Raw genomic sequence first — 21957 nt, forward strand, 5'->3', positions numbered from 1 at the left:
CCAGTGGGATTTCATCAATGACAATGTTTACGTTCCTCAACTTCCACAGACAGTGCCAGAATTACGAAGGTGCAACACGTTCAATTCAGAAATAATGTTAGATATTCTCCGTGCAAGAAATGGCCACACGTTGACGTTGAATAAAGACACAAAGCTGTGATTTGTGGACACATTTCGATTGATTGATTGATGTTTTAAGTCCACTTCATGCACATTGCACAGTAAGGCTAATCGGGACTGGGCCTACAGTTTAAAGTGGAATCCGAACCACTATGTGCCTCCAGCAGGTAGGACACATTTCGGAAATGCTATATGCATCTCTCTGCCTAACAGTTGATAGAAATTTGGTGCAATATTCAAAGAAACCGCATGTCTATACTCAGCATACTTTTTTTGTAATAAATATTTGAAATAAGTGAATTAACTTATGCTCGCCCTGTATTATTTGTAATAAAATATCGCTACAATATTACCATTTCAATTTCATAAACTTTCCCAAATATCTCAGTGGTGGGGTGACAAAAGATCCGAAAAAGCTTCTTACCCGGGCTGTCTTATGGTTCCTCGCATACTGCGCCCTCTCTTGGCCTTCTTAGGTTTCCTGGTGCACACGTAGCAGCAGACCTTCCAATACAGGAAGCGGAAGGAATGCGCCATAATGTCGCCGATGTTCGACAGACAAAGGAGCATCAGAGGAATTCCCAAGATGGCGTAGAAAATGGTCACGACTTTCCCCCAGTGGGTCTTCGGTGCTATGTGGCCGTAGCCTGAAATAAGATAAAACATATGTTTATTTTATTTGCATATATATATTTTTGAGCAGAAACATTGCAATTATTGTTACTGTCATGTGAGTTTCAGAAGGTTTTGTAGGATTTCTCAAGTGACATTAACCACAAAACTAAGTAAAAAAAAAGTACATATTGTTACTGTGTTAATACCTCTTGAATATTAACTTCTTTCGGGGATTGGAGTCTAAAACTAATGACCTCTTAATGTGTTAATGGTTCCTTGTGATGGGTGCGGATCACACTCAGCTGCTAACACGTCGCGAAAATGGGTTACTGCTAACGGGCCTAAACCTGGTGTCGTAATCTAACAACGTAGGCATTATTAGAATTCTAACTGTGGAAATAATACATGTAAGTTGATAAGGAGGATTACGTTTGGTGCTTTAATCTTTCTTTGAGAAATCTATTTCTTGAAGTGTTAGCAGCTGGATCTGTCCCGCACCAAACGCGCCATTACTCCACCTCTCCCCTACACAGCCAGGCTCAGAACTTTTCAGTCAACCCTCGGAATTTTCATTCAGTGCTTGACAAGTATCGGTTGAATAAAGATAAATAGACCGTGAGTGGTAATTCGCAAATATACACTTTTTTTGTAAGCCACATATTTGAGCCATTTTACATAATATACTATACTTTACTGCGTATCCTTATTTCGAAAGTTAAAGTTACAAGAATAAGTTCGGACTATAAAAGAAAGGGGGAACCCCCGCCCACATGCCTTTAAATAAAAACCAAGGCGTCAGTTTTCTCTGAATTACGGTTCTTCCGTTTATTTATTCATAAACTTTATTTAAGCTTACATTATTCCTGGCCTAATCTTGGATCCAGAAACAGGTCGGTTATACAGAGCGTTCCCTGACTTACGCTACGAGACTCGGCGGCAAGCTGCCCGGAATCATCGCTTGTCTTTCCCGGTGAACGGGTCATTACAGTTTTCATATTGTGTACTAACCTTGACTACAGAAGGTGTTGAAAATGATGTCCCTCTGCTGCATCACATTCCTGGCATCTCCGAAGGAATTTGGAATTTACACGTGCAAGTTCCTCTACTGTAATTCTCCCGATTTCTCGTACAATACTCTCTTTTAACTCACGGATGGTGTGCGGATTGTCTTTGTATACTATATTTCACCATTTTTCTTTCCACTTTTAATCAGAACTTACCCTGTTACTCTAAACTTTTTTACGAGGTTTAATATAAGCGACTGTCGCGGACCCGTTCACCTGGAAATACAAGCGCTGATGCCGAGTCGCTTGCCGCCGAGTCTCGTAACGAACGTCAGGGAATGCTCTGTACATACACACAGTTTGTACTACCTATTATTTTTTATCTTAATTCTAATTACTGGAATTTGAGATTCTGAGTTAAGTATCTGGGTTTAGTTTTGTTTCAGTTCTAGAAATGTGTGTTTAGATTTATTTAGGTTATTCGTAAATAAGGAATTGATGTTCCGTTTAATGAATAAGACATCATACAAATTACTGTAAATGGTTGCGTCTGTAAGTGACATTTATTGGGTTCATGAAATTAAGTAAAATAAGGTGGATGATCTAGAATAAAGTTTTTTTTAGAGATAGGGTAAAATGTAATTTGTTTGGGAATTCACATTAAGTGTGAGATGGTGTTGTTGTTTTTTTGTTCGGACTCCAGTTATGAATGCTACAAAACAACAAACGCTGTGTCCGAACGCAGGCGCTGTTTAGTCGCCAAAAATTGCGACTTAAAATTTACGCTAGACAAACATTCTACCCGGTTGAGATGCATAGTGGTTCGGATCCCGCTTTAAACTCTAGGTCCAGTCCCGATCAGCCTATCTGTGCATAAAGTAGACTTGAAACACAAAACAAAAACAAAAATTCTAGTCGCATCTTGCGACTCGACATCTCCAATTTTGAACACCGGTTGCCATGCATATGTCCATAATGGCCGGATCCCAGGTAACTCGAACATAGTATCTGGTTCGATATACTCCAGTTCTTTTCCTATCCTTTCCCGTCACGATCCCCTTAAACCCGAGATGAAAAGAATAGTTAGTTCACCTCCCGCGTGGTATGAGCTGGAGTGAAGGTTAAAAGAATTCCAACAACTTGTTACTAAAAATATGGATATTTGTCATCTACAAGTTCAAGGGAGAGACCTTGAATTTGCACAGAAATATGCAAAGAAAATCTCTTGAGCAAACAAGGGAATATATATGGTAGCTCCGGCTCACAGAATATTCGCCCATCTTATACAACGTTTTAGGACGCAAATCTTCACAATCGTGTTTGCTGTTATTTTTACAGCGCGCCACTCATACAGTCGTTGCTATGGGAAGAAGGTATGTCCGGTTTAAAGGTGGAAAATAACTGAGTTATGTAAAGTTTCTGATGAAGCATATAAGAGCGAAGAATAAGAACCTCGTCCACTCAATTCAGTGTTCAGAAACTTGTAACTGAGATCATGATGCTAAGGTAAGATTGGTTCACAACTTCAAAGGCTCGTGAGAAATCTATGGTGTAATGGTTAAGGTAGCGAGATTATCGTGAAGGTATAGATAGAGTTTGTGTTTTTATCTAAAATCAGTTATGGAAGTTTCTTTGTGTGTCAATTAATTCATCAGTTTAAAGCGGTTTCCATTTTGGGGAGTGTGTGAGCTCGTACTTAGTGTGCGTAAGGGCAAAATTACCATAAATCAGGCCTTTGTTAATATTTAATGGGGTGTTAAACAAATTTTGGGGGGTGTTAGGGGTGTGTGTATTAATCACTGTCAGGTTACAGGTAGGTTAAGTGGCTGAGTTGAGTTACCCGCAGTATCGAACACTCAAATACACTCACTGACTCCTTCGTATTTCAAGTATATGTGCATGCATACATATCGCATTATCTTTCTTTTCACATGCTGCATTTTGACCAAGAAAAAAAAATAATGCAAGATGACCACACACCCCTAGACAGAACTGTTCGCAACTGCTTTCCAGGTTCGAATCCCAGCCTGGGTGTTATTTGTGAGTGTCCCTTCATCAATTACTTCTAATCACTACTCATCCTCATCGTCACGATTAGCCAAAAAGTGACATAAAATAACACAAAAATCACGATCACCCTGAATAGTACCAATCGTTTGTTGAGAGCTGTGGAATATTCAAACCTAGCAAAAAAGGTGCAATTTTGTATATCTATAAGGTGTACGCTTCCACTGTTGTTAGTGGGGGTTTTTGGGTAAAGATGCAGGCGTTGAGTGCTTGGCTATCTCAATCCTAAAATCCCGACATGAGCACTATGTTCCTTTGTTTGCTTCTTCGTGAACTTCTTTTCAACTGATCGAGATGAGGTAGAAATGTGATATCGAGATTATCTGGTCATAATTCAAAGTTAAAGACCACTTTTTGCCAAACAGACTAATTGGAACTGGACCTACAGTTTATACTAAAACCCAGTGAGCGAATTAAGCTTATTGTTGTTTTTTGGGGGGCGGGTGCCATATCAGTGGCGTATTTGTGATTTCGTCTCGTCACCAGTCAGTAAAGTAAACTATTCGCGATTAAAATTACCACCTGAGCGCTAGTGTTGCTTCCAATATGGCCGCTCTACGTAGGATAGATCTTTGTTTACATTCAGTAGTAGTACGTGATAGCAGCGTATTGTCATTGCTGGTATGGAAGGAACGTTTAAATTACGCGTTATATTTAAATATTGCGAATGCGATGTGAATTCCAGGAACTATAACGAAGGTGAAGCTGTGCTGAGAGCGAAGCATTTAATTATGATAATAAAAACGGAAAACGCACACGAAACTAATGAAAAACTAAATATGCTGACCAAGGCAGTAATTTATTTTATTATAAAACATAAACTAACGTAACGTTTCAACCTTCTAGCAAGGTCTTCTTCAGACTCTGTATCAAGTACAAAAGTAACCAGATACAACGAGAAGGGTAATATATATACACAAACATTACTCCCTCCAGACTATTTAGAAAGTTGTTAGGAACTTTCTAGCAGATGACTTTCACTTTCCAACCTTACTTTCACCTAAAAGGCTAAACACAATTACTTCCATATAGAATGTGGTTGGACTTTTTAATCTCACGCTCTTTTCCCTTCATTTTTCTTCCTTTTCCTCTCCTCTTTTTCTCTTGTCCTTTCCACTCTTTCCAACATCTTCTTCCATTCTTTGTTTAACTTCAGTCCCCCATTCCAGTTCATTGTGTCTTCTTCGCCTTTCTTCTCTATTTCCTTGGCTTCCTTCCATTTTCTCACTAGCATTCTCTTCTCCCTTCCTATCTGCTTAGCCTCATCCCACTCTATGTCATGTCCTGTTTCTCTCGTGTGTTTAAATATTGCATTTCTCTCTCTCTTAAGTCGTACATCATCCCTATGTTGTTTCAACCTGTCTTTCAGCCTTTTTTTCGTTTCTCCTATGTACACACTCTGACATTCTTTACATTTTACTTCGTAGATAATCCCTTCTTCTTCCTCTTCTCTGTTTTCCTTTTTCTTGTTAGCATTCCTCGCTATTCCTAAGATGCTTCTCCCTCCCTTCCTGTAAGTTTTAATTCCTGCTTTTCTAAGCACTTTGCATGTCTTTTCTGTGGTCTTCCCCATACTCCTTATTCCAAACCTTCTCTCCTCTTTTTCTTTCTCTTCTAATTCTCCCCTGCCCGTTTTCTTACTTCTTCTGTTTATGTCCAGTCTATCCTGCTTCTCATAGCCATTCTTTTCCAGCTGTTTCCATAGGCTATTTATTTTGCCTTCTTTTTCACATTCTTTCATGCATATTTTCTTGATTCTGTCCTCCATATTCTTTATAAAATTTATTTTTGTCACCTCACTTACATCACTTCTTTTGTGGCAGAATACCCCTGCTGCACACTTCTTCTGATGCCAAGCGGTTTCAATTTCTTGTCCTCTTTCCCTTTTCATCAATATATCTAGATAGCTTAACTTGTCTTCTTCTTCTATTTCAAGTTCCAATAATATCCCTCTTTCTTCATCTTGAATTTCTTTGGCAAAAATGTCAAGCTGCCTCTTCGTTCCCTTCCAAATGCCAAAACAGTCGTCCACATATCTGCAAAACAGAACCATTTTGTCACCTCCCTTTTCTATCACTTTCTTTTCCCATTCATTCATAACCAATTCAGCCAATGCTGGGCTTAGACTGGAACCTATATTTAGTCCTTCACTCATTAACATTATTTTATCTCCCATTATACTGTAACCGTTATTCCAAATGGTTTCCAGCGCCTTCACTACCCTTTCACTATCCCATTCTCCTATAATTTCTTGTCCCATTCTCTTTTTAATAATGTCCAAAACGTGTCCCCTCTTGATGCTCGGGAACATACTTTTCACGTCTAAGCTAAACATTGTCGTCTTCATCTCATTTAACTTAAGTCCTTTTATGAGGTCTACTACTTGTTCACTGTTCTTAACTGCTCTGCTTTCTTGCTGTGTTACTAACACTTCAATAACTTTCTTTAATTTCTTTTCTAAGGGTTCCAAAATATTGTTTCTGCAGTTCATTACTGGTCTTAACTTTATCTCCTCTTTGTGTATCTTTGGAAAGCCTTTCAAACTTGGTAGTCTTCCTGTCTCCTTTATGCATTTCTTGAATCCACTCCTCCTACAGTCTTTAATGATTCTTTCTTTTATAGTTTGTTCTTCACCTGTTCCACAAATCTCCTCATGTCCATTTTCTTTTAGGTCTTCAAACTTCCTCTCGTACCATTCTCTTTCCATCACCACAATTGCTCCACCTTTATCTGCCTGCTCTATCACCACATCATTTCTTGTTTTGATTTTCTTCATCCCTTCCCTTTCTTTTTGACTCAAATTATCTACTTTTCCTTGTTTTCCCTTTTCCTTCTGGTTACTTTTGTACTTGATACAGAGTCTGAAGAAGACCTTGCTAGAAGGTTGAAACGTTACGTTAGTTTATGTTTTATAATAAAATAAATTACTGCCTTGGTCAGCATATTTAGTTTTTCATAATCATGGAAACAAGGCTTAATGGAGTTATAACGAAACTAATGTATACGCACTGGTTTTTCAAAGCGGTGCTGTTTCATCTGCACTGCACCTCGGTTGTAACTGCCTAACTGGGGCTCTCAGAAATGATTTGAAAATAAAGCAATTCACCTGTATTGCAAAGCTTGGGGGGAAATAAATGAAAACATGCTGTTGCAGTTTTTTCCCCAAAGAGGCAGGCTGCTTTAATAACAACACCGGATAATGATGATAATAATAACAATAACAACAATTTCATTGAGGTTATTTTCAGTCTTCACTGAAAATTAACATACTGAATGAAACAGCAACATTAGAATGTCAATTATGTTTTTCTGACTTACCTTTATGATTACGGACATTAATTAATTCTCAAACTATTTTCATCTTTGCACTTAATCGACTTGCACCTGTTCCAAATTACATACATAATACATTGTTTTCGAAAAAAATGTTATATTCATAAAGAACAATTTAAAACTTATTTTCATGGCAATAAAATCATCTTTCCGAAATATTATTTCGGAAAATAGAGTAAACAGACTCGTACATTCTTCGTAATTTCCTTGCCGCATTTCAGTTATGCCAATCTTGTCAATCAGTTGTTTTCTCTGATTTATTTAAACATTTCATTTTGTTGATTCCACGGGGTGGAAAACACATGTAAGCTTTTCACTTGTATTGAACCACAAAACGATTTAGTGTAAAAAACTGAACAGTATCCGCTACTTTTCGAATGTTCCCCATGCTTTGAACGGCTTCAACACGGCGAAGTGCAGCGAGGTGTCCTACGTGGAGTGGTTCCTGAAAATCTCACCAGATGGCATGTCGGATAATTTTAATCGCGAATTGTCTTGCGGTTCTAAATAGCTTACAATATTATTTCTAACCTAGATCATTAAATCTTGTGATAAACGTAATTCAGAAACAGTATATTTACATTCTAAAAAAAACAAACTCGTACACAAAAAGAGCTATCGAACTAATGTCACCGAAAACTTGACCATATTTCTATTACCAAGTTCAGACTTAGTCCACCTAACCTACAAGTTTCTTGTGAACATTTAATACATGTAAAATATCAACACTATGCCAAGTGGAAAACAGCCTGCTGTTGTCTCGGCTCGGTAAGGTTGATCGTTGCGAAATGGTGCCCTTCTATAATACATAACGCTGCATACAGGCAGGAAATCTTTGACACGCACCCAACCGGACTATGTATAGTTCTAATAATTTTGTTTCTCTTCTCAATCGGACTTCTCAACAAAGAGAAACACCGATTCAATTTGCAATGTCATTATGCGTGTGAGAAAACATTTATTAGTTCAGTTGCTATCATTGGCTGATCACAGCAACGAAGTTTCCAAATAATAAACTTCAAATACGGATGATATTTTAATCTTCCACCTTCAGGAAAATCAAATCACTTGTACACAAGAAAGAATCAATATGTTCAACTCCAATATTTGAAATATAAAAGACACAATTATCAACAAACTTACATTTCATAACATCTTCAATGTCCACAACAACGAACATTCACCTTATTAACTTTCGTTCTATTACCCCAAGAGTATTACACACAGGTTGGTCGTCAACCACGAGTTCACATACTTCTGAAATCACAGATCACTCACAAGGCCGTTATAACTTTGACAACTAGACACGAATGATTTTTTAACTGTGTGCGTACCATAGTTTTTTCATAAGAAATGGTATTCTATATGTTTTGAATTCCATTTTCTTGAAGAGGGATGAAAACATCCCTGGCAAGGAAAAAAATAATTTTGTTATGCCGGGGATAAGATATTTTGTGTGGGGGGGGGAACCCCCTGGCATCCACCGCGTTAAATCGCATACTGCTGAAACCCCAACCACAGCCCAATATGCCTCTGACGGAGATCCAACCAGGGACTCCTTGATTCACAGCGTTACCTACCACCAACTGGTTATGTGGTACGTTTCTTGATAAAAAGCACTTGTGTCAAAAAATACAGTTTTACTGTAGACAGTTACGTATGTCTATTATTTTATTCCACTTTTAATAGCAAACATTACAGACATGCTGGATCAACACTGTTTGGAATCTTTGCACATACCGAATATAAAATTATACTCATAAGATTTTCTTTAACTGATTCAGTGAGAATTAAATAAAAGCGACCGAAAATCTCAGTTTGTGACTTGTATCTCTTCCCGAACACCCTAGATTTCTAGTCTGTTAAGTTTGAATTTTCTTTTCTTTCAGAAGTCTCGCTCCATTTCTTCTGGCACTATGCTTATGTGCTTCCTTAGTGAGCAGTGGAAGCAGTTCCAGCTCAAGTAGCTCAAGTAGCTCAAGCAGTTCAAGCAGTTCAAGCAGCTCAAGCGAGAGCATTTCGAGCATAAGCAGCGAAAGCTCAAGCTCAAGCGATAGTAGCTCGTCTGAGGAACACAAATCAAGAAAGCTGGAATTCCTTCTCCACCTGATTTCCAGCGGATACCTGGAAAGTTACCTGAGAAGTCGCCTTGAAGGGGGAGAGGGGTTGGGTAACGCTCCAGTCGCACCTGAACCTGCTCCAGAGCCCGCCAAACCCGAAGGAAAAGGACTGGAAGCACTTTTAGGAGGGAAAGGTCTCAATGACGTGTTAGGAAGCAAGCCAAATGGGGCAGACGAGCTGTTGGCGTCGCTTTATGGACTTCCGGTAAGTTATTACTAAGATACCTTGATTCATAATACCTTCATTGTGCTTTTAAACTAGTATTTTCATTTATAAGTCACACTGTTTATGATTCATGACTTTTGAGAAAGTACCGATGTTACGGCTTCCGTGTGACGGTAAGTGCGCACTCGATCTCCCGCCAGAACCAAGCCGCTTTGCTCGGTGATGTAAAACGTCCCGATAAAAGGTGAAAAATCGTGAGAAACATCCATTTTAACGCGGTTTCATGTAGCTGCTGAAATTATTTCATGTAGCTACAACACGCATGTAAATATGGTACATTTTATATTTTAAGCCTAGAATACAAGAAATGTTGAATACTCGCGGTATTTTTCGTTTCTTAAGCAAAATTCACGTCATTTCGCGATTTCTAATGCATGAAAAATGTGCTTAGAACATGCCACTACAAATATATAAACACAATTACTTCCTGTTGTAAATTTTCTTGCGAACAAATTACGCACAATGGTCATTAATTGTAATAACATAAATATATGAAGACATGCATGTGTTTTACACATGTTTCTGGTACATAAGTCTTAATCTGTATTATTATTATTATTATTATTATTACAACAAATAAAAAATAACTAACAACTACATTCTTATAGAATACGTGACAAAATTATACTGTGATCGGATATGCTACGAGTTATTCTCTTTCCTTACAGAAAAGAGCCAAGCGAAGTGTACAGCCAGGTTCGTCTAGGACAACATTCAGGACGGCCCATGCCAATCTTCTTTCCACAACCAGAGGAACCATTGTTGGGGGTCTTAGACTGATCCAGATAGGAACCACGGACCCTGTCAAGATCTCAGGAAGCGTGTCGAACCTTACCCCAGGTCAGAATGTCTTGAGTGTTAACAGAGAAGGATCGTGCAGTGCAGGCAGCGTAAGTATACTCTGAATATTGTGTGTACACAGGTTCTTAACTTCCAGAAAGGCATAATATAGAACAATATCAGTGCTGAAAAGATTTCAGGCTTTTTCATAGATGGTGCTCGCGGCAATTCAAGAATATCGCGATTAACATTTCCCTCTTTTCAGAGATTATAGTAAAAATGACGTACTTAATTCGTACTAATTACTGAAATTTAAGCCTTAACATGTCTTTTCAATGTTCAAAGTATTTCAGTGTTACACAGAGGAAGAAAGTTTGTTTGCAAGAATAAAAATTTTAGAAATAAATGACAAACAATCATCGGAACTAAATTATTTTAGTAATCATCCACATTTGTTTTCGAGTTACCAAAAAATGCGTAAAATTAACATATGTAGCAAATGCCACTAAATTTTCTTTTCACAGTGGTTCGGATCCCACTGCACGTCTAGTCCCGATTAGCTTTTCTGTGCATGGAGTTAGAAAGAAATTCAAACAAACAAGCAAACTTCTCTTTATGTAATAGGCCTTTGGCGGATTTATTTATTTATTTATTTATTGAAATTTCCAATACAGCAGAAGCCATTTTAAACCAGAAAGAAACAACAGTAAAACAATAGACTAAGATTAAAAACAAAAGAACGGATAACATAAAATAAACAAAAATAAAACAAGCCAAAAAAGTACCAAGGTAAAAAGATCAGTTTCACAAAAGCATTACTTATGTACAATTTTTTCTATGTTGCTGATAAAAAATGAATATGAAGTGAATATATCTATTTGGTTTGATTCGGTAGCCTATGGAATAGTGATCGTTGTATGAGTATGCAAAGCCGCTACGACACCAGAGGTCCCGACCTAGGTTTGGTTGTTCTATGTGAGTGTACCTTCATCAATTTCATAATATCACCACTCATTATCCTCGTTGCGATTAGCCAAAAGTGACAGAAAAGCGACAATAAATTTAAAAAATCAAATTCAATCTTTATGTAATGTTACCCTGTCTTCGGCTTCTCCTGTGAGAACAGGATAAGCTAAACCTCTCCCGCTGAATTATCAACAACTGAAGAATTAATAATAAGTAAACAAAGATGAATGCAACTCGCAGACCTCCAATGTAGAGTGGCGTGTTTCATTGGAGCGATCGATGCGACCTCACCTTGAGAACAACCGACCTTGTTCACTTTCCGGAAGCAATATAGAGATCAACAAAAACAATAACTCTTCCCAAAACACATTCATGCATGAAAGGAACGTGTAGAATGGAAGCAATGAATCCCCTTTAACGCAAGAGTAGATGCAACCTTGTGCCTTCTCACTTTTATTTACCAACGAGTTTAAGATCATGAATGCTACTATCACAGGCTGTAAACAAACGTGACATGTTCGTTAAAAAGGTGTTAGGTTGTTTTAATATCTGCGTAACGTTAGTGCGAAGTAAAAAGTGTACGGACATTGTCTCTGCTATCCTATTGGGTTCAATGGCATGTTGATCGTATGGCATTCAACAAAACACACTGAATCGAAAGCTTTATGGAAATCAATTTTCTCTAGTGTAAACAAGTTGAAGCAGCATTGACGATCAGTGGCGGGGAGGAGTGGGGAGGGCAATTGCCATCCCACTTTTCGCCACTATTGCCCCCGCACTATGCTAAACCTTATCTACAAAGGGAAATATACTGTCCTTGGCCCCCCGGTTTCGGAACCCAATCGCCGCCACTGACGATATCCATAGGTGGGATTTCAGCATATCTTCTTATTGAATTTGCATACATATGACCGTTTTCATGTGCAGAATAGTGCCTCCTCGATAGCAAAGGGTCCCGCGCATTCGATACCCAGTGGAGGCGCATTGCACAGGGTCCCACTTTAAACTGTAGGTCCAGTCTCGATTAGCTTAACTGTGCATAAAGTAACCTCAAAACAACAATTCAAACAAATGATTCATGTGCAGAATGCATGTTGAAATATTTCATGGATACACTTACATCGATTGATTTGGTTTATTAACTGCCACTTTTGGCTAATCCCGAAGATGAGGATAATATGATGAAATTCATGAAGGGACACTCACAAAGAATACCCAGGCCTGGATTCAAACCCGGTCGTCGTAGCGCGCTGTGCTGATCACTTCAGCACAGAGGTCGGTGATACATTTACAAGAATACCTTATTTTACATAAATAAAAGGCTTTCTTCTAAACTACTACTCATAACTGTTTGGTGTATGTTTATTAACGCCATGGCAATTCTTATTACTGAATCACCCTGTATAGCTACAGCTACAGCAAGCACCATTCCGACAATGCAATTTTGGTAATAAGCTTCTTCTCTCATCTTACAGATAATACTAGGGAACTTGAATGTTGGGCAGATTGGGGATGTCGACATTCTTTTGAACTCTACAGAAGTCTCTCTTGATCCAGCAAGTGCAAACAGTGTTGCAGGAGGAAGCTTTGTTGTGGCAGATAGTTCCGGCAGTGTTGCAGCCTGTGGGATTATAAAACTACCCGCAACCGTTTAAAAGTTTTAATATGTTAAATAATATTGTTATGAGTATGTTGTTGTGTTGTTATATCAAATTAAAAAAACTGCAGAGACTTAAGAATTATAATTTTATTATTAAAAGTAATTCCTCTATACTACTCGTTTCCAACGATTTGTGGCCATAGCACTTCTATTTCCAATAGTTATCCTTGCCCCCACCCCAATGATTTAAACCGCATCATGTCCAAGTATATACAGTGCGTTCATTTTGGCTTGGGGCCGAGATAGCGCGTGACTGCAGACGGCGAGGCATGGCACACATTCCGACATTTTGTATCCATAACGTCCGGTTTATTTTTCCGCACATATCTTTAGCTTGCAGACAATTATATGTATATTGCAAAACAAGTACTAACCTGTGTTATAGAAGTTGTTCAAAATGGTGGTCAACTGCATTCACACATTCCCGGCATCTTTTCATGAAATTTTGAACAACTCTTATAACTATAGAATGGATTTTAAAGTGCAAAATTATGGTCGGAGAAGGAAAAAACTGTTCTGAAAATATTTTCAAAAAGATGCAAAAAAAGATGCTGATAAAATGCCTCTATTTAGGTCTAAACCAGTTACATTAACATTCTGCATTCAACACTGTAGCAGCCCGACCCTGTGGCCGAGTGGTTAGCACATCGCGCTGCGACGCCAAGGGTCCTGGGTTCGAATCCTGGTCGGGCTTGGTTGTTTGTGAATGTCCATTCATCAATTTCATCCCCATCTTCGCAAATTAGCCTCGAGGCACAAAACGCGAAGTAAAATAAAATAAATCAATCAATCAAATCAAAACACTGTAGCAAGTACAAGGAAAATTCTGTGGTGCAGTTATAATTATAAATTAGACTTATGTGTAGTTAAAAGAGTTGAAGTTATTAAAGATTTGGGTGTCGTTTTAGACATGACGCTTGATCTTAAAGATCATGTATATCAGAGGCGTCTCGTGAACGCATGCGATGCATGCTGCGCATGCGTCAATTGTGGGAAAAAGGACAACTTGCTCTGCGACGACATTAATGAGCATTTCTACATTCTAATTTCTTCATATAGGAGAAGTATTTATTTTACACGAGAGCGCTCAACTAAGCTTATATTACATTTCTTGGATCTGAAGTGACGCATGCGTCAATTGTGGGAAAAGAATTATTACTTTCTTTCACTTCAGATCCAAGAAATGTAACATAAGCTTAGTTGAGCGCTCTCGAGTAAAATAAATACTTCTACTAGGCTATATGAAAAATTAGAATGTAGAAATGCTCATTAATGTCGTCGCAGAGCAAGCTGTCCTTTTTCCCACAATTAACGCATGCGCATCATGCATCGCATGCGTTCACGAGACGCCTCTGATGTATATGAAATTGCTAGAAAAGCTAGAAAGAAAAGCGGCCACTTAATTAACAAATGGTTGAACGCAAACAATCTATTATTGTTAATTCAGTTATTCACGGTGTATGTAAGGCCTATTTTGGAATAGAGTGCAACAACTTGGAATTTTGCATGTAACAATAGTATGAAAGACATGCTTGAAAATGTACAGAACAGATTTGTCTCATTTTTATATTTTAAATTCAGACTTTTTAGGTCTTATTATGAATATTATAATTTGTTAGACAAAGTTAATGTGTTGTGTCTCTTGGAAAGAAGACATATTAACGATTACAATTACATTTCCAAATTAGTTAATGGAAATATGATGTACCATATTTAATATCTGAAATTACACTAAAGGTACGTCATAATGTATTCCGAAACAACTGCTCTGCAATTTCTGTCACTTCTTACTTTAGACATAATAGGTATTTTAATTTTCTTATATCCCAATACTGTAATAATCCACTGGAGCCTAGTAACCTTTTATTATGATAATAACATGTATAATTTTACTTTTAACGTGTTTTTAACATATGTGATTACATTGTACTTTTTAAATTTGTATTTTTCTTTATTTTAACGAAATTGGTCTTCTCACATTTTATCATGTAGTACACATTTTATTATTTTCTTGTTTGTAATATTGTGTATATGTTATAACATCACAAACTGCTGTATTAGGCATGTACGCTGATTTTCTGCAGTTAAATCAAATACTTAAATAAATAAATAACATTATTTACGAAAACATTGTAAAATTTATACTATTTTATACCTCTCGTTCTTCTCTACAAAATGAGACTATAGGATTTTATCTAGATGATCAAGAAGAGTGAAAATCATTTATTTTTGTGTCCAATTTTTTAACAAAACATGGAAGGAAAAGGGTACAGAAGTATCGAAAGAGGGGGTTAAAAGGGGGATGAATGTGCTAATCTCACGAAAAGATGCAAAAAGGTGCAACAAAGTGTGTTCATTTTTCATATGGCATTTTACATATTTAAAACGACCGGTATGAAAACAGCAATAATTTTGGAAAGGTGATACACCTTAAAATCCGTTCCCTACTAATAAATCGTTACGCAAGATAAATATAATTGTCTGCATGCTAAAGATATGTGCGGGAAAATAATCGAGAAGTTACAGATCGAAAATGTCGGCATCTGAGCCATGCCTCGCAGTCTGCAGTCACGAGCTATCTCGGCCCTGGGCCAAAATGAACGCACTGTAGGTTATCGAAACGAACATGGAAAGTGTAGTATTTGCAGTGCAGACCATCACAGCCTACCAGCCGCTAACCCTTTCGGAAGGTACAGAAATGCCAACCTTCCTTCCAGGTAGTACATTCTGGAATTCATTTGGCAGACTAACGAGGCTCTGGCGTATGGACTCGTTGCCATTATAATCTTCTGTGGGACTTGAGTTGTGTTGTCCTTATCTATTTGTTTTAATCAGTGGCGTACACTGAATCCAAGATCTGGGCTCTCACACTACGTCACGTGGTCCTAGGCTATGAATAGAGATTAGTTCACCAACTCATAGGAAATCAGGTTGCCAAATCATAGAAAATCAGGTTGCCAACTCATAGAAAATCAGGTTGCCAACTCATAAGAAATCAGGTTGCCAACTCATAGGAAATCAGGTTGCCAACTCATAGGAAATCAGGTTGCCAACTCATAAGAAATCAGGTTGCCAACTCATAGGAAATCAGGTTGCCAACTCATAGGAAATCAGGTTGCCAACTCCAGAATCATGATCATGATCATCTCACTGATATGAATAATTTTATATACAATTTCTGATAGATTTCTCTCCTGGATTTTATTCTCTAGACTTCAGGCTTCGCAGATAGCGTAGCTGGCCTAGAACATACGCTCCTGGTTTTAATGTATCTTCATCCATTTCATCTTACAACCAATCATCCTCATCTTCACGATTAGGCAAAAGTGACAGAAAAGGGAAATAAAATAAAACATTGATTGATTGGTTGGTTTATTGATTGATTGATTAGTTGGTTGCATGATTGATCGATTGATTGATAGGTCAGTTGCTTGGTTGGTTGATTTGCTTTATTTTACTTCGCTTTTTGTGCCACTTTTGGCTAATTTGCGAAGATGGGGATGAGTGATGATATGATGAAATTCATGAATGGACACTCCCAACATCCATGCCGGGATTCGAACCCGGGACCCATGGCGTCGTAGGACGATTCAACTTCTGTAAAAATAAGAAATGAATAGATAGGAATATAACAATGTCCATGTCCGAAGGTAGCCGCGGTAGCTCAGTCGTTAGGGCGTCTGGCTACCATCCGAGAGACCCGGGTTCGATCCCGTCGGGGGAGAACCGGTACTTTTTTCAACCTGTTCAAGCGTCTCCGGCACCCACCCAGTGGGTACCTGGAGGAGACTCTGGTCGGTAATGGCAGCCAGGGGCGTGGTGCTGATCACATCACTCTCAGCTCGACGGAGATCAAGAAAGTGTGGGTCCCTAACCCAACACCCCCTATACGCCTTCATGGCTGGTGCAAAGCACAGGGGAGCACTTTACCCTTTTTTACTTTTACCATGTTCAATCATCTCCCAATCAGCACAGGAAATCTCGCTAAATTAGAAAATAGTCTAATGTTTTATTGTATTTTGTAAACCTTATAATTGTGACATTCGTCTCATTCTTTCTCGTCGCGTAACTTCTCGCTTTTCTATTGTTTATGTTAACCATGGGGATGATTAGACGAAAGAAAAGAGCAACGGTTACTACAAGGAGTCCCGTGTTCGATTCCCAGTGGATGACATTTCTCTGGATTGTACTTCAAGCTGTACATTCAGTCCCGCCAAGCTTATCCGAATCAATATGGATTTGGTACAAATTTTACAAACTTTTGGCTACATGCATGACCTTTATAGGCTACATAGCGAGAGGATTTCGCTCGAGAGCCAAGTAGTTCGCACGGACGACGCTAGATAGCGTACGGAATCGAGAACTTCTTCACTCGAGCGAATAACGCTCGAACAGGCAAAACGAGCGGTATACGCTCGAAGCACAGTAGTACGATTGTTGGCTGAAACTACTAAGGCGGATATTTTACATATATGAGTATACGATTATTGTCACATTAAACTTATATTCCATTGTATACGCTCGTGGGGGTGGGGGGACTCCAACGAGTACGAGCGAGCGAAAGAGGTCCCTTGCAGTACTCTACTACTGACTAACCAGATGGCACTAACAACCATGTGTATCAGTAATAATATTACTATTTATAGACCTAGGTCAAGGTTTGGGATTGATGGAAATACACTGAATGACCCTGTCCTTAATTACTACATGATGGGTCAACTCCTCATAGCCACGGGGACTGCAACACACCGTCTGTGGGCCGAAACTTGCCATCTGCTTATGGTAATGTGTGGTAATAAGGCCTACGAGATACGCCTACAAAAGTGCGTTAGGATCATCATGTGAAAAATGGTTTCTAGCGATCACAACGTGTTTTCTTCACTAAAACAGGTCTGTCATAACGTATTGTAAAAATCATTGTTTAAGACTCGTCTAACAACTATTCTCCATAAACTGTAAAGACGAAGTACGTCTAAACAAAACCACGTAAACTCCCAGAATTAGTTCCTTTCAATTTGCTGGTTCTGGTGTTAGCTTACCTGTAAATACCGGGTGATCCGTTTGAGATGTCAGAAAAGTAAACCGTTGTGTACAATAGGTTAATGTAAAACTCAATATGCTGACCAAGGCAGAAATTTATTTTATTATAAAACATAAACTAAACGTAACGTTTCAACCTTCTAGCAAGGTCTTCTTCAGACTCTGCACCAAGTACAAATGTAACAAGGTACAAAACAGGACGATATATATACACAAACATTACTCCCCTCCAGACTATTAGGCTAAGCAGATAGGAAGGGAGAAGAGAATACTAGTGAGAAAATGGAAGGAGGCCAAGGAAATAGAGAAGAAAAGGGAAGAAAACACAATGAAATGGAATGGGGGACTATAGATAAACAGATAATGGAAGAAGGTGTTAGAAAGAGTGGAAAGGACAGTAGAGAAAGAGGAGAGAAGAAGGAAGAAGAGTGAAGGAAAAAGAGCGTGAGATAAAGAGTCTTAACCACATTCCAGATGGAAGAAAAAGTTTAGTCTTTCAGGTGACAGTACAGTTGACAAGGAAAAGCCACCTGCTAGAATGTTCCAGAACAACTTCCTAATAGTCTGGAGGGGAGTAATGTTTGTGTATATATATCGTCCTGTTTTGTACCTTGTTACATTTCTACTTGGTGCAGAGTCTGAAGAAGACCTTGCTAGAATTTTGAAACGTTACGTTTAGTTTGTTTTATAATAAAATAAATTTCTGCCTTGGTCAGCATATTGAGTTTTTCATATCATGGAAACAAGGCTTAATAGTGTTCTAATAGGTTAATGTACGTATCTCTGAGCAGTTTGTTCTAATATATTCAGAAAGGATGTAAGTTTTGGGTGAGTGAAGGTTTACAGACTTCAGCCATGTGGCTACTAGTGTGCATATAACACTCGAAAATTTCACATAGCATACGATACATTGTGCGCTGTTGTGGCGTGACCACTATCTTTATCTACCATGAAAGCTAGCGCCACGCGGCTGAAGTCTGTAAACCTGCACTCACTCCAAACTTACATCCTTTCTGCATATATTACAACAAACTGCTCAGAGATTCGTACATTAACCTATAGAACACAACGGTTTACTTTTCTGACATATCAAACGGACCAAATCGACGCGCGCCAGACAAGCAGCAGTCATCATGGTCTACTTGGTTGATTGATTGATTAAAATTTAAATTGTTGCTGGGTCAGCACTCAGACCATCTGCACCCGTCACATTACACGGGTATCGTACCTAAAATCAATATTCAACATTGATTTATTGATTGGTTTGATTTACTTTACTTCGCGTATCTGCTACTTTTGACTAATTGCGAAGATGTTGCTGATGACTAGAGCTCGAATTTGTATATATTTACATATATTCATTTCTAGATACATAGCTTAAACAAGAAAAGGTCAACGAATTATATAATTGAAATGATTTTACACAAGTTTTATGTTGCATATTTTCACACGTTTGCCAGGATACTACATATTTTACATATTTGCTAATTTACTTTACATGAAACAACATATCTCGGCATTTTTTTTTTTTTCTATCTTGATCCTTTTTCCTATATTTTCGATCTCTGAAACATGATGAAGAAAATGTGTATCTCATGTGATGTCATATTTTGTAATCAATGAGATGCATAGATATTGCTTATTGCTTATAGTCACCTAAAATTGACTGCCAAGTCGAAAGACAGGCTGAAGACCAAGAAGAAATTACTGCGACTGTTAGGTGCTGGAGTTTCCCCCGCCCCTTTCTGGTTACATATTTTCGTTTCACTTTCAGGTTTAGGCAAAGCACCTAGAAACTTGGCATCGGTGGACAAGAAAGCTACTTTCCTGCACGTAGCGAGTTACACAATATCTTCCCTTGTACAAAAAAGTACAAAAGTGGCCTTGTATTATCATTCGATTGCTCTTTCTGTAGTTGCTTCTTTTTACAATTTGTTTCGAAAATTACAAAGAGCTCGCTTACATATTTACATATTCTACAATAATTTGTGACGTGAAAAGTAATTAATAGTTTACAAAACTGGTTTCTTAAATATGTACACGTTGCTGTGCTTTTTTGACTTTATAAATTTTATACAAATTTTAATTTGAACAACTTATGTTGAATGTGTTCAAATAAAATAAATATTTAGCAGATTTTTTTAAATTGCTTGGATACTCGATTATTATTAATATTACATATTCTATCATACTACATATCCTTTTGATACTACATATTTAGGTACATATTTTATCAATTATTGTTACATATTTATGTACATATTTTGTACTTTGATATTACATAAAACTCCGGGTCTAGTGAAGAATATATTGATGAAAGAGCAATCACAAACATACAGGGACAGCCCATATGTCTCACGGAGGATTACACTGGCTGCGAGTCTAGACGCCAGGTTCTCGTTAGTCTGCAAAATTCAGTCCAGAATGTATCACGTGAAAGAGAAGATGATATTTACGTGTCTTCACCCCGCACCATACATATATTTACAAATACTATATCATTATAAACATAAAATTGCATCGTTAAGAATTTAAAAACATTGATTGAATGATTGATTTGCTTTATTTTACTTCACTTTTTGTGCCAATTTTTTGCTAATTTGCAAATATGGGGATGATATGTTGAAATTGATGAATGGACACTCGCAAACATCCATGCCCAGGCCAGGATTCGAACCCGGAATTCAGTCATGGTCAACTGTTTTCCAGTATTTGGATGACAGCTGTCTTACCGAGCTATCAGACTGAAGCGACATGCGTCTCTTGGAAACCGACCCTCGGTAATCTACGCAGCCTTTAGAGCCGATGCGACACCGCTCGGACTAGGTCGTTTTTTCAATTGAGTGCATCGCGTTGCTTCTGTATATTGTTCGTGTATTAGCGGAGAATGCTTGCTTACAGACTGAAGCATGTCGCTTCCCACTTCGGTATGAACACCCCTTGTCGCACGTCGCTTCGGCCTGAAAGCTCCCTAAGGGAGATTTCCAGCTTAAGCGACACCGTGTCATTTGAGGATTTCATAAATCGAACATAGGCTTCTGCGGCATGTCAAGTCGCAACGGTGTGAAATGTTCTTCTTGATTGGCGACATATGGTGCGTGTCGCTTCGGTCTGAAATCTTCCTCAGATAGTCATTTCTTCACTAAAGATTTAATAGTGCACATCTTCACCGCACTGATGTATTCTCTATGTTAACTCCTTTACGGCGGGTAAACCAACTTCATATACTTATATAAACTTGTAACCCTTTTGACGATCGGGTTTCCTGATTGTACTCGGGAATGGCGAGGAAGCCGAGGTCTGTATGGTCAGTTCCACCGCTTGATCCATCCTGTTTTCTGCGCCGCGCTTGACAGAGGCAGTGTTGCTACTTGAAGGAAAATTTTCCTTGGTGAAGGGGACTCCAGATCTAATTTTAAGTAAAAAAGGGGAAACTTTATGAGAAATAGAAATTACCGGAAAATATCAAGCTGTAGGACTACTGCTTTGTTTTATTTGCATGCCTGAATTGGTGTTCTATTTCTATCGGGTGTTCCATTTACAAAGCAAACCGGAGTTGGGGATAGTACAACTTTTGAACTGGAAGTGGTACACATATAATCCTTATACCAAATTGAAGTCTTGTTCAAGCATATATTTTTAATTTGGAGAACAATTATTGGATTTCATTAGTGCCCACGCAGTGTTGCCAGATGTAACGGGAAGTGTAAATGAATTTTTTTACATAGCATGAAAAATGGCACATAATACACATGTCAGTAATTTGCAGTTTGGTTAGGTTGACTAGCTCGGCAACTATGGCAGTGAAAAAAGTCATTTCTACCGATAGCGAATCGGATGAGGCGTCTTTAAGGGGGAACTAGGAAAATCGTTGTTTTTAGAAATTAAACTGTGCATTGGCAACACTGCTGGTGTTTCAGTGCCACAAAAGGTGTGTTTCGAAACTGTATACATCATGCAATTACTGAAAACAATAAAAAAGAAACTTGGAAATTTTCATGAAAATAGTGTTACTTACATGCACCT

The 21957-nt window shown here is 38.2% G+C and overlaps 2 protein-coding genes across 3 annotated transcripts in view; one reads left to right on the forward strand and one right to left on the reverse strand.

Annotated features, from left to right (window-relative positions):
* The window catches only part of galene (potassium two pore domain channel subfamily K member galene), a 111279-nt gene that overhangs the window by 7278 nt on the left and 82044 nt on the right, over positions 1 to 21957 (reverse strand). For both annotated transcript variants that reach the window (XM_083128557.1, XM_083128556.1), the window contains exon 2: positions 545 to 767. In XM_083128557.1, coding sequence (XP_082984683.1) covers positions 545 to 767 — 223 coding nt within the window. The remainder of the gene's footprint in view (positions 1 to 544; positions 768 to 21957) is intronic.
* On the forward strand, positions 3112 to 12970 carry LOC145992226 (uncharacterized). Its single transcript, XM_083128558.1, has 4 exons — positions 3112 to 3245; positions 9029 to 9464; positions 10154 to 10375; positions 12707 to 12970. Exons 1-4 carry the CDS (start codon positions 3235 to 3237, stop codon positions 12884 to 12886), a joined length of 849 nt encoding a protein of 282 aa, XP_082984684.1. The 5' UTR covers positions 3112 to 3234; the 3' UTR covers positions 12887 to 12970.

The sequence above is a fragment of the Lepisma saccharinum genome, chromosome 9 (assembly GCF_977018435.1).
Source record: "Lepisma saccharinum chromosome 9, izLepSacc3.1, whole genome shotgun sequence".
In the NCBI taxonomy this organism is placed as follows: Eukaryota; Metazoa; Arthropoda; class Insecta; order Zygentoma; family Lepismatidae; genus Lepisma; species Lepisma saccharinum.